The 13,303-nt window shown below is 35.9% G+C and overlaps 1 protein-coding gene across 1 annotated transcript; it reads left to right on the top strand.

The window, feature by feature from the left end:
* The first annotated feature begins 11,060 nt into the window (after nt 1-11,060).
* Nucleotides 11,061-12,472, top strand: LOC108477480 (uncharacterized). Its single transcript, XM_053026753.1, has 5 exons — nt 11,061-11,397; nt 11,643-11,774; nt 11,823-11,922; nt 11,971-12,061; nt 12,122-12,472. Exons 1-5 carry the CDS (start codon nt 11,061-11,063, stop codon nt 12,470-12,472), a joined length of 1,011 nt encoding a protein of 336 aa, XP_052882713.1.
* Nucleotides 12,473-13,303: the final 831 nt, after the last annotated feature.

The following is a 13,303-nucleotide window of genomic DNA, read 5'->3' as shown; positions in this document are numbered from 1 at the left end:
AAGTTGCAAGAAGCTTTGGGTACGAAATTGAATTTCAGTACCGCATTTCATCCACAAACTGACGGTCAATCCGAAAGAGTAATTCAGGTACTCGAGGATATGCTCCGATGTTGTGTTTTAGAATTTCAGGGCAGTTAGGATAAATATTTACCCTTGGTCAAATTTGTCTACAACAATAGTTTTCAATCGAGCATACAGATGGCACCGTACGAAGCATTGTATGGTCGCAAGTGTTGGACTCCTTTGTATCCGACCGAGCTCAGTGAGAAACAGATTCACGGAGTTGACTTGATTAGAGAAACTGAAGAAAAAGTAAAAGTGATTCGTGATTCTCTGAAAGCTGCTTCAGATCAACAAAAGTCATATGTAGATTTGAAGAGAAAAGAGATCGAGTTCCAAGTGGGTGATAAAGTTTTTCTAAAGGTATCTCCGTGGAAGAAAATTTTAAGGTTTGGCCGTAAAGGAAAGTTGAGTCCGCGTTTCATTGGGCCTTATAAGGTTATTGAAAGAGTTGGACCAGTGGCTTATCGGCTAGCCTTGCCAACCGAGTTGGAAAAGATTCATAATGTGTTTCATGTGTCGATGCTGCGACGTTACCGTTCTGATCCTTCACATGTGATTCCTCTGACAGAAATTGAAATTCGACCTGATATGACCTATGAGGAGGAACCAATAAAGATTTTAGCTCGGGAAATTAAACAGTAGAGAAATAAAAGTATAGCCTTTTGTGAAAGTATTGTGGCACAGACATGGAATAGAAGAGGCTACGTGGGAACTTGAGAAAATTATGAGAAACCAATACCCACATCTATTTACTGGTAAGATTTTCGAGGACGAAAATCCTTAAAAGGGGAGAGTTGTAATATCCCGAATTAGGGCCTAATCAGAATAGTGTTTTCGTGACCACAACTCCGAGATAGAAATAATTATTTTATAATTATTTTGAGGTTTATGATATGATTGCATGATTGTGTGAAAATTTCGTGATGAAATTCTATGCATAAAGTGCTTAAGTTGAGATTAGGGATTAAATCGAATAATTTGCAAAACTTGCATTCTAGAAGTTTTTAGTATGAAATTGCTTTGGAATATTAATGAGGAGGTCTTAAATAGCAATTTTACCAATTTCTAAGTCTATGGCCAAAAATTGGGCATGGATGGAATTTTTGGAAAGTTTAGTAGTAAGTGCATTTTGGTCATTTAGTTATTAAAATGAATGAAAAACAAAATTAAAAGTCAATTTTGGTCCATCATCTTCATTAGGCCGAAATTTCAAGGGTTCTCCATAGCTAGGGTTTGTTTCAGGCTTTCAAGCTCCATACTAAGTGATTCCAAGCCCCGTTTTTAATGTTCTTTACGTTTTTGGAATCCCGGTAGCTCGATTTAGCTTATGTTAGCAATAATTCGACCTAGGGTTCATATTAGGAAAAATACCCATAGGTGAAATCTGTGTATTTTGGTGTTTTATGCTAGAATATGAGGTTTTAAATTATGTTAGACAACTTGTGCTACTCGGTTTTAAGTGAAAACGAGTAAAAGGGCTTAATCGGTAAAAATACCTAATAGTCATAAGTGCATCTTAGAGTGTGAATTTGATGCTGTCATAGAAGGGAAAAATGATCAGCATGTCATAAAACATAAGAATAAGGGATGAAATTAAATTCCCAAGCCTAGGGGCAAAATCATAATTTTGTAAAAGTTAGTTGGCAAAAACGTAATTTTTCCATAATGTGATTTTTGGATTGAAATAAATAGTATGAGTGTTAAATGAACTAAATGTGTTTTATAGATCAAGAAAGACGTGGAATCGGTCGTGATCGGGGAAAAGAAAAGCTTTCGGACTAAATTATAACATTTCTAAAGTTTGCACCGAGGTAAGTTCGTACATGAATAATTTATCAATTTTTTTATGTTATTTTATGTTGTTATCATATGAATTGGTGGCTGTCCATAGAACGATTAAATGATCAAAATTTGCAAATTTAATTAGATTGTGAATAAGTGTTAACAGTGAAAAAGGAAAGATTTTCCCGGTTAAACCTTCGGAATAGGAACAATATGAATGACCCATTGTGAGTACACGTGTGTAGTACTAAGTGCAGGCTACTACGTGTACCATACTGTTAAGTCGCATGTGTAGTACTAAGTGCAGGCTACTATGCGTATTCAATGACTTCGATCACGTGTGTAGTACTAAGTGCAGGCTACTACATGTATCAGATGGTGAGGTCATGTGTGTAGTACTAAGTGCAGGCTACTATGCATATCAGATAGCTTCGGCTATAAGTGTGGAAGGGGGAAATATGTGTAAACAATGGTATATTTGTTATTTTTCCGTTGAGTTCAACGGAGAAAATCGATAAAGTGGTAATATATGAAAAGTTAGGAGCTATGTGCTCGATAATTGAGTGAATTCTAGTATAACAAAAAGGACTAGGTAGAATTATGCAAGAGTGAATGTTAGAAATAAAACAATGTTGGATAGCAGCAGTTACATGAATTTAAAAATTTACCAAAAATCATGGAAGTTGAATAAAAATGCAAATGATATATGAAAATAAAGCTTAATGAGTATAGTTTCACATAAAGGAAGCACAGGAAGCAAAAGAATTCTATATTGTGTGATATTTGAATTCTTGTGAAACAGGGTCTGAATGAATTTGAGATCCCCTATTTTTACTTTATAAATTCACCATAAATTGAAAAAAAATTATTAAGAGTCATACTTTATATGCATGGATTCATTATTGAGTCTATTTTAAGAGAAGCAAATGGTATGGTCGTTGGAATTCTGTATAGGGAGAAATTTGGTTCGTAGTGTACAGGGGTCAGAGTAGTCATATCCTGAAACAGGGGAGACTTTAACTAATAAACTGTATTAATTGGTCTGACCAAAAATTCTAGAAAAAAATTAGTAAATATACATATGAGTCTAGTTTTAGGGAAAATTTACGGAATTGAGTTTTAAGTCTTGTAGCTTGAGATATGATTTTTTAAAACCAAGACTCTAGAAAACAGCCTGTCCTAAATATGTGATTATATACTAGTATGATTGTTTTACTTTGATAAATTGTATATATCAGTTTCGTACTTACTTACTAAGCTATATGCTTATCTTCTTTTCTTTTTTCTTATCTTATAGAGATAGTAAGCCAGCTCGGGATTTAGAGATCGTCGAAGACCCATCCACACTATCAATACTTTTTGGTACTTTGTAAACACTATTTTGGAATTATGGCATGTATAGAGGGCTGAATCATTTTGTTATATGTTATAATTAATTTGGTTTAAAATATTATTTTCCAAAATTTGATAATTCACTTGTATTTATGTATATCTGTTAATGTTATCTATTTTTGTTCAAGCTAGAAGAATTAATTATGTAAGGTCAAGTAAATGTGTGAATTCATGTTTTCGTGATCTGTAATATTCCGTACCTTGTTCTGGCTTAGAACATAGGTATGAGGTGTTACATCGAGACTAAATCGAGAACTTTGAAAACTTTTGGAAAACTTAGAAAATTTCTCATGGAAACAGGGCCATACGCCTGTGTGGGCCGAAGCACACGCTCGTGTAGTAAGGAATACGCCCGTGTTCTTAGCCCGTGTAACTCTCTATCTATGACGTCATGATCATATTGAGGTCACACGGCCAAGGCACACGCACGTGTCCCAAGGCCGTGTCCTTCACACGGCTGAGAAACATGCTTGTGTCTCTACCCATGTGCTCGATACTGAGCATTTTGTTTTACAACAATTTAGGTGCAGGGGACACACGGCTGGATCACACGCCTATGGGGCTAACCGTGTGTCACACACGGCCTTGACACACGCCCGTGTGTCTACCCATATGAACAATAATAAGGCTATTTACCAAGCCTTTTGCCACCCTTATTCACACGTGCACTTACCCCAATTCAAAGGCACAAAACAATACATACTTAGGCAACCAAAGCATCCACATTTATGGTTAAAACATATCAACTTTATAGCTTTGTCTAGCATATTCACTACATTTATTAAGCCTTAAATCAAACATACAAATTTCAGATTCATGAGGCTTAATTTAACTACTTTTTAGTTGCCGAATTATACTCAAATTCCTCATCTCATCTATAGGTCACATTTCCAAAAATTACAAAATCATGCCATAAATCACATTTTCAAACATTTCACATTCACCAAGCATACCATGATCATATCACCATAGACATTAACAGATATACGAACATACTTAGGCTTACAACCATGCTAGCCAATATAAGTAAACTTACCTAGCCAAATAGGAAAACAAGTCTTTGACAATTACAAGCCATTACATTGGATAAAATCATATGACACATATAACAAAGTAGTTAAGTCCCTATACATGCCATAACTCAAAATACTTGAATTCATTAATACCCAAAATGATAGCTTGATAGTGTGATAGAATCTTCGACAATCTCCAACACGAGCTAGCTTGACGGCACTATAAAACATGGGAAAGGAAGGCGGTAAGCTATATAGTTTAGTAAGTCCGTATGAAAATAACAAGCAACTCTTCCCAATCATTTACCAAGTTAAATAATATAAACACAAGGTGATATAAATTTCTATAATCCTCACAATTATAATTTATTCAATCTCATAGTTTACTCTATCAATTTGCAAACATAATTTAACATGTTTTGACATTAGCCTAATAGTTGTAATCTCTCTGTTAACACAGATATCCATAATCAACCAATCATTTCAAACCTTATAATAAACATGCACATTACTCATTAGTACTCATCTTTCAAGCATATATTTTAACGTCTTTCAATGTTTAAAACTTATATCTCCTCATCCTTCTATAATCATTTTAATAGGCATTTATGCCAATCTTTTCTTTTTTCTCATATCTGATAAATCACATATTGTGCGAATAAAACAAACTATGTCATAACTTAATTTTGGCTCAAAGGCCAATTACACAATTGTTAACCGAATTTACCATGAACTCACAATATCATGAAATCAATGCTTATAAACTTATGTACATACCTGTACAAATTCGTAACATAGTCACATACTTTGTCATCTTTGACATACTCTTCGGATGACCTATTGAACACTTGGAATACTATCGGCAACACGGAAGGCCTTGCACATAAGTGCCATATATGTAGCCAATGCTATCTCATATCTCATAACATATAGGGCTCACACACGAGCTAATCACGGGCCTGCTCACACAAGCTGTCAGCCAAGACGTAATTACACGAGCTGCTCACACAAGCTGTCAGGTATCCGCAACACATGCCAGACTACCCAGCCACTGATAGGACATACATGACCAGCACCCGGATTCACATAGATCACATAACACATGGTTTCCTAGTGACATGTCACTCGTATCCTAATCTATTCCTAAGGTTCAAACGAGATTTCTTATTGTACCCAATCTCTATCAGGGATTTCTGTAGTACCGTACTCAATAATATTCACATTTCATTTCAATAATATAGAATTTATCACAAATATAATAATTAAACATTAAGACATATATAATTTAATGCTTATTAAACATACGAAATTACCTTAAGATAAAAATGGCGAAAAAGACCTAATCATCAAATACTTGTTTTTCCCCGTTCTAGTTTCGAACCTTATTTTTCTTGATCTATAATATCACATTTAACTTATTTAATCATTATACTATTCAAATCAGCCAAAAATCATATTATGAAAAAATTACATTTTTGCCCCTAAAGTTTCACATTTTTACATTTTAGTCCCTAGGCTCGTAAAATGAAATGTATTCAATATCTTCAATACCCATGCCTAGTCAAACCTTATACATGCTTATATAAACCCAAATTTTCCTTTTATTCACACATTTACATTTACACACATTTTCATAACTTTTACAAACAAGTCATTTTTAACATTTTACCGAAAGTCACTTAGCAAAAGTCATTTATCTAACATCTAACATGCATTTGCTACCATTAAACAACAAAATACACAAATATCCATCACGGGTAAAAATTTAAACTTTGATTATTCTAAAATTAGTGGTAGAAATAGATATATTAGGTTACGAGGATCTCAAAAACGTAAAAATCATTAAAAACGGGGCTAGAACAGACTTACAATCGAGGTAGGAAGCTTGAAAAACCCAAGCCATGGTTTCTTCATGCTAATTTCAGCCATAGCTTTAAGATGGACAAAAATTGGCTTTTAATTCATTTAACAACCAAATTACTAAAATGCCCTTCTCTTAAAACTTTAAAATTTTAACTCACTATGTCTTTTTTTGCCCATACAAATTATAATGGTCCAATTACCATCTAAGGGTCCGCAATTTAAAATTTCATAACAATTACACACCTCTAGCATGTAGAACTCAACTTTTTCACTTTTTACAATTTAGTCATTTTGACCAAATTGAGTGCCCAATCGTCAAAATTTTTGAACGAAATGTAACATCCCGAATTAGGGCCTAGTCAAAACAGTGGTTTCGAGACCAAAAATCTGAGATACAAATAATAATTTTTTTTTATGTTGCGAGGTCATGATATATATGCATACCTGTGTGAAAATATCGATGAGAAATTTTACCGATAAAGTGTCCAATTGAGTTATTAGGACTAAATTGCAATAAGTGAAAAACATGTGTTCTAGTTGATTTAAGGGCTTAATTGTGATGAGATTTGAAATTTGAAGTCCTTATTTGGCAATTAGACCATTATATGTCATTATGGACAAAAATGAACATAGGAGGGATAAAATATCAAAGTTATAATGGAAGGGCATTTTGGTCCATTAGTTAATAAAAGAATTAAAAGGGAAAAATAGTAAAAATTTGTGTCCATCTTCATCCTCCTTGGCTGCATTTCACAAGAAGCCATAGCTAGGGGTTCTTTCATCTTTCAAGCTCAAAGTAAGTGCATTCTAGCCCCATTTTTAATGTTCTTTATATTTTTGAAATCCTCGTAGCTCGATTTAGCTATCTCTACCTTTAATTTGAGCTAGGGTTCACATTCACAAACATGCCCATGAATGACATGCTTGTGCTTTGATATCTAATGGAAGAATATAAAGGTTTGAGGTGTGATAAACAACTTTTACTAGGTGTTTTTAGTGAAATTTATAAAAAAGGACCTAATTGTAAAATTTGTAGAAACTATGTGTAAATGTGTGAATAAATGAAAATTTTGGGTTGGTATATGAGGGAAAATGATTTGGCTAGGCTTGAATAATGAGAAAACTAGGTACTTTTCATTTTACAAGCCTAGGGGCAATTTTGTAATTTTATAAAATTTTAGGGGCAAAATTGTAATTTTTCCATATCATGATTTTTAGACTGAAATGAATAATGCGTACATTAAATAAGCTAAATGTGCTATTATAGATCAAGAAGAACGAGGGATAGACCTTGACCGAGGAAAAGGCAAGGTTGTGGACTAAATCTCAAATTTTCCATATTTTGCACCAAGGTAGGTTGTGAATAAGTAATTCAACAACTCAGTATTACGTATTTTATATTTCAAATTATATGATACATGTATGTATGCTTTAATAAAATTGACTTGTGATGATCCAATGAAAGTTTAGTGATAGCCTCGTATCTCAGAAGCCCGGGTGACTCAAAAGAATACTTAGGACTTGAATGTCGTGACAACTGTATTAAATGTGCCTATGTAAGACCATGTCTGGGACATGGCATCGACGATGATATATGTGCCAGTGTAAGACTATGTCTAGGACATGGCATCGGCGATGATATATGTGCCTGTGTAAGACCATGTCTGGGGCATGGCATCGGCGATGATATGTGTACCAGTGTAAGACCATGTTTGGGACATGGCATCGGCGATGATATATGTGCCAGTGTAAGACAATGTCTGGGACATGGCATCGGTGATGATATATGTGCCTGTGTAAGACCATGTCTAGGACATGGCATCGACAATGATATGTGTGCCTGTGTAAGACCATGTCTGGGACATGGCATCGGTGATGATATGTGGATTCATGTAAGACCATGTCGGGGACATGGCATTGGTACTTTAATTGGTGTATGAAAATCCCGAGCGTCCTTTAGTATTTCAGTGGTTCAACGGGCCATTCAAGATGTTGGGTTAAGAAGTGGAGTGATATGAGTAATAGTGTACGATACAGGTATGTACGTAAACCTCATGAGTATTGAACTCGATTCATGATGGGAAATTTAGCATGAGTAGAAAGGAGTAAGATAAGGTTGATGTTTAATGACATTTAATGTCAATTTTGACTACGTTCATATGTGTAGTATGATATTGTGGTGATAATTGATAATATGGTTAATCCATGAATATCTTGACTTATGTTGTTATTTATTTACATGCAACTTACTAAGCCCTGTGCTTACCCTTCTCTCATTTCCCTTTTCTTTTAGCATCGTCAAGCTAGCTCGGGGATCATGGACATCGGAGCTTGAGTCACACTATCAACAAATCTTTTAGGGTATAATTAGTTTACTACATTTGACTATGGCATGTATAAGGGACCTGGTATTTTCTTATATGTTTCATATTTGTTAGCCAAAGTGATGGCTCCTTTTGGTATATTATTCCATTTTGTATATGGCCATGAAATATGGCTCATATTAATTATTGGGTTGAAATCCTTAAATATTGTTACATGCATGAGATGTGTTATTACTTTTGTGGTGTGTGCCAAATTGTTGATAAAATGTGGAATTTATGTTTGGTGCCAATTGGTATGGTCACTATATTAATAAAGGTAAAGAAATGTATTGAATGAAAGTAAACACATGGGTAAAGACACGATCGTGTGTCTCAGCCGTGTGGAGGACACGGCCGTAAGACATGGGTGTGTGCCCAGGTCGTGTGAAGTTTGCACCTTAGATGCTAAAATTAAATTCGCCACACGGCCTAGCACACATGCGTGTGACTTGGTCGTGTGATATTAAATTCATGCTAACGTTATAAACAAAGAGTTACACGGCCTGGGGACACGGGCGTGTCAAGGGCACACGGGCGTGTCCTTGTGTCCATACAGGTGTGTAACCTTGTTTTAAGAAAATTTTTCTAAAGTTCACAATTTAGTCTCGAACCGCCCCCCGATGTATGTTTTGGGCCTCGTAGGCCTATATAAGGGACGATATGCATGTTCCTGAATAAATTTTAAATTTAAACTAAATTTTATGTCCCGGTTTTACATAGTAGTTGATAAACCATAATATATACAGTTTTTTACCCCATGTTTAACATATTTATGGATGAATTTTCCTTAGTTTCATCAAATTCGATGCTCCTAATCCCTTAAATTCATGTTTTATACGTAAGCGAGCATAGGAAGGAAAAAAGAGCAAGAAATGGGCCAAAAATAGACAAAATGGGCCTAATTCAGAGTTTCACATGGCTCAAGCACTTCTAGACGGGTAAACCACATGCCCGTGTGAGGCACACGGGTAGGCCACACGCCCGTGTGTCATAGTCGCGTCGACTAAAAACCAAGTTAGAAGTTCTTTGGGTTTCTTTATGTTTTGTTGTTTTCCCAATTTTCAGATTTTTTCCATTATTATGAACTAAACTCCCTAAATACCTAAGGGAGATGAAACCTAAAACAGAGCTTATTACTATTTGAATTATATGATAAATACTTGTTATTATTATTAATTGTGAGTTTTAATTCTTATTTTGATATTTCAGGATATTAATTCAGGTTTTTGATGTGCTTATTCAGTGAAGCAAAAGTCCCTGTTTAAGAGTAGATCATACATAATTAAGCAGAGTTGCATGCAATCCTAGAGATAGGACGACATAAATCTGCCAGATTAGAGACAAATCTAACAAGGGAATCCATAGATCGAGTTAATGCGACAATAGGGGCTCTAATTAAGGAAGAGATTTTGATTAATCAACCTAGAGTCAGTTGTTTTGAGTCTCGAGAGATAAAATAACATAAACTAGGTATTTCTACGGATTAAGTCAAGTGAGTAAATCGTCTAATTTAAAAGTAATAAGTGAAGTCTAGGTGGATTCTTCCTTGGGTATTGTCTTCTCTATTGGTCTTCTAAAAACTATTTTCCAACTTTAATCTCTGTCGTAATCTTAGTTAATTAGATAATTAGTTTTAGTTTAAAAACATCCTTTAATTCTTAGGCTAAATAATAAAAAGATAGTAATTACTAGTACTTTTAGTCCTCGTGGATACGATATTCCCAGTCTCACCATAACTATACTACTGTTCGATAGGTGCGCTTGCCTTAGTCGAATTTTTAGTTAGTTTCACGACCATCAGTAGTGTATGTTCAAGTTTGGTAATACCTCGTATCCTATCCCGGCATTGGACACGGGTAAGAGGTGTTACATTTATTGGTATCAGAGCTATGGTTTAGTAAGTTCTAGGACTACTAGTGAGTGTAAAAGTCTAACTATACATGCCATACATGTATTATGATAGTGTGACAACTCCTGACAATTGAAATTGTGTTTTATATAGTAAATGGATCCTGAACGAGCAGTTGCTGACGATGTAGAAAGTAACGCACCTGCTCCAATCAAAGGAGCAGTGCCAACTAATAGTAGACCCGAGACGATTAGTAGAGGAGAAGGAGACAGAGAATCCTTTCTCCACATGATGAATAATTGGTACGCCGAATTTGTTTGGGCAAACCCGGGTGGTCAACCTCCCCCACCCCCTCCTATTCCTCAGCCTACCCTTGTAGCTCATCAGGTTGTTGAGATGGTGAAAAGGGAAAGGCCTCCGTTTGATCGAATTAGAAAGTAAAGAGCTGAAGAGTTCCGAGCTAACATTGATGATGATCCGAAAAAAGTAGAGTTTTGGCTTGAGAACACCATTCGAGTCTTTGATGAGTTGTCATGCACACTGGAGGAGTGCATGAAGTGCGTGGTATTGCTTCTAAGAGATTCCACTTACCAATGGTGGAATACCCTCGTGCCGGTTGTGCCGAGGGAGAAAGTGGCTTGGGAGTTTTTCCAAGAGGAATTTTGCAATAAGTATATCAGTTAAAGGTTTATGGATCAAAAGAGGAAGGAGTTCCTCAAGTTGAAATAGGAAAAAATGAAAGTTACCGAGTATGCGCGTGAGTTTGTGAGGCTTAGCAAATATGCTTGGGAATATGTATCTACCGAAGCCATCATGTGTAAAAGATTTGAGGACGGGTTGAATGAAGACATCAGATTTTTGGTTGGCATGCTCAAGTTGAAAGAGTTTGTAGTCTTGGTCAAAAGAGTATGCGAGGCCGAAGAATTGGCCAAAGAAAAGCAAAAGGCTAATTTGGTGTCTCGAGACTTGAAGAAGAGGCAACTGAGCAAATCTTTTCAATCTTCATCTAAGAAGTCGAGAGAGTTTACTACTCGATCTAAGACCTCTGCTGGGTATTTGAGCAAGAATAGGAGTAAACAGTACACGGTTTCGAAAGCTCAGACTACCCCAATTTCTAGTGTTGGGAATGCTTGACCTGATAGATTAGGATGTCCCCAATGTGGGAGACGCCACTTTGGCGAGTGTCAAAGGAATGATAGAACTTGTTTTAAGTGTTGTTTTCCTGATCACTTTGTTAGGGACTGCCCCGAGAGGATGGAAACAAGAAATCTCCAAAGAATAAGGTCAGCTAATACTGCTAATAAGGGAAAACCTCAGAGGAATCCGGTAGTGGAACGCGTAGTAAAGGTGCACCAAGAGAGTCTGCTGTGAGACCTGAGGGCAAGGCACCTGCGAGGACCTATTCCATTCGCGCTCGCGAAGAGGCCTTGTCTCCTGATGTAATTACGGGTATATTTTCTATCTATGAAACTCCTGTTGTTCCTTTGATTGATCCAGGGTCTACCCATTCGTATATTTGCATGAAGTTGGTGTCTGGTATGAACTTGTTTGTTGAACCTACTAAATTCAGAGTAAAGGTGTCAAACCCGTTAGGCAAGTATGTGTTAGTTGATAAAGTGTGTAAAAGTTGTCTTTTACTGATTAGAGGTCATTATTTCCCAGCTAATCTTATGCTATTACCGTTCGATAAATTTGATGTAATTCTTGGTATGGATTGGTTGACCACTCATGATGTGGTAATGAATTGTTGAAGAAAGTTTATCAAACTGAAATGTGAGAATGGTAATGTTCTTCAGGTTGAACCAGATGAATTAAATGGCATGCCTGCAGTGATTTCTTCCGTGTCTGCTAAGAGATGTATAAGAAAGGGGTACGAAGCTTATCTCACCTTTGTGCTGAACACTAAAGAGTCTGAGTTAAAGATTGAGTCGATACCGGTAGTATGTGAATATTCAGATGTGTTTCTGAAAGAATTTATTGGGTTACCTCCTATTAAGGAAGTAGAGTTTGGCATTGATTTGACTCTTGGTCCTGCGCCTATTTCTATTACCCTGTATAGGACAGCCCCAACTGAATTAAAAGAGTTGAAGGTTCAGTTACAGGAGTTAACTGATAAGGATTTTGCGAGACCGAGCTTTTCACCTTAGGGTGCTCCTGTATTATTTGTGAAAAAGAAAGATGGTTCGATGAGACTATGTATAGATTATCGACAGCTCAACAAGGTGACAATAAAGAATAAGTTTCCTTTGCAGAGGATTAATGATCTATTTGATCAATTGAAGGGAGCCACAGTATTTTTGAAGATAGACTTGAGGTCTGGCTACTATCAGTTATGGGTTAAAGAATCAGACATGCCTAAAATTGCTTTTAGAATGAGGTATGGCCATTACAAATTCCTCATTATGCCATTTGGGTTAACAAATGCTCCTTCCGTGTTTATAGATTTAATGAATAGAATATTTCAGCCTTATTTGGATAATTTTTTTGTGGTGTTCATCGATGATATTTTGATTTATTCAGAAGATGAGGCAGAGCATGCTAATCACTTGAGAACTATTTTGTAGACTTTGAGGGACAAATAGTTGTATGCCAAGTTCAGTAAAAGTGAATTTTGGCATCGTGAAGTTAGTATTTTAGGACATATTATTTCTGGAGACGGTATTAGAGATGACCCGAGTAAGATTTTAGCCATTGTTGACTAGAAACCACCGAAGAATGTGACAGAGGTCAAAAGCTTTTTAGGCTTGGCCAATTATTACAGATAGTTTGTTAAATGATTTTTTATGATTGCCACTCCAATGATGAAGTTGTTACAAAAGGATGTTAAGTTCGAATGGACAGAGAAGTGCCAACAGAGTTTTGAGAAACTGAAAGCGTTGTTGACTGAAGCTCCAGTGTTAGTTCAACCTGAGCCAGGAAAGAAGTTCATGATCTTCAGTGATATATCCTTGAATGGTTTGGGATGTGTGCTTATGCAG

The sequence above is a fragment of the Gossypium arboreum genome, chromosome 4 (genome assembly GCF_025698485.1).
Source record: "Gossypium arboreum isolate Shixiya-1 chromosome 4, ASM2569848v2, whole genome shotgun sequence".
NCBI lineage: Eukaryota > Viridiplantae > Streptophyta > Magnoliopsida > Malvales > Malvaceae > Gossypium > Gossypium arboreum.
Note: the sequence above shows the minus strand (reverse complement) of the source record. Positions and strands in the feature narration are given on the sequence as shown.

Coding starts and splice junctions, on each gene's coding strand:
- LOC108477480 (XM_053026753.1), top strand. CDS start 11,061: ATGAAAGTTACCGAGTATGCGCGTGAGTTTGTGAGGCTTAGCAAATAT. Junction 11,923..11,970: donor GTGTCAAACCCGTTAGGCAA/GTATGTGTTAGT, acceptor TTTACTGATTAG/AGGTCATTATTTCCCAGCTA. Junction 12,062..12,121: donor GGTTGACCACTCATGATGTG/GTAATGAATTGT, acceptor AATGTTCTTCAG/GTTGAACCAGATGAATTAAA.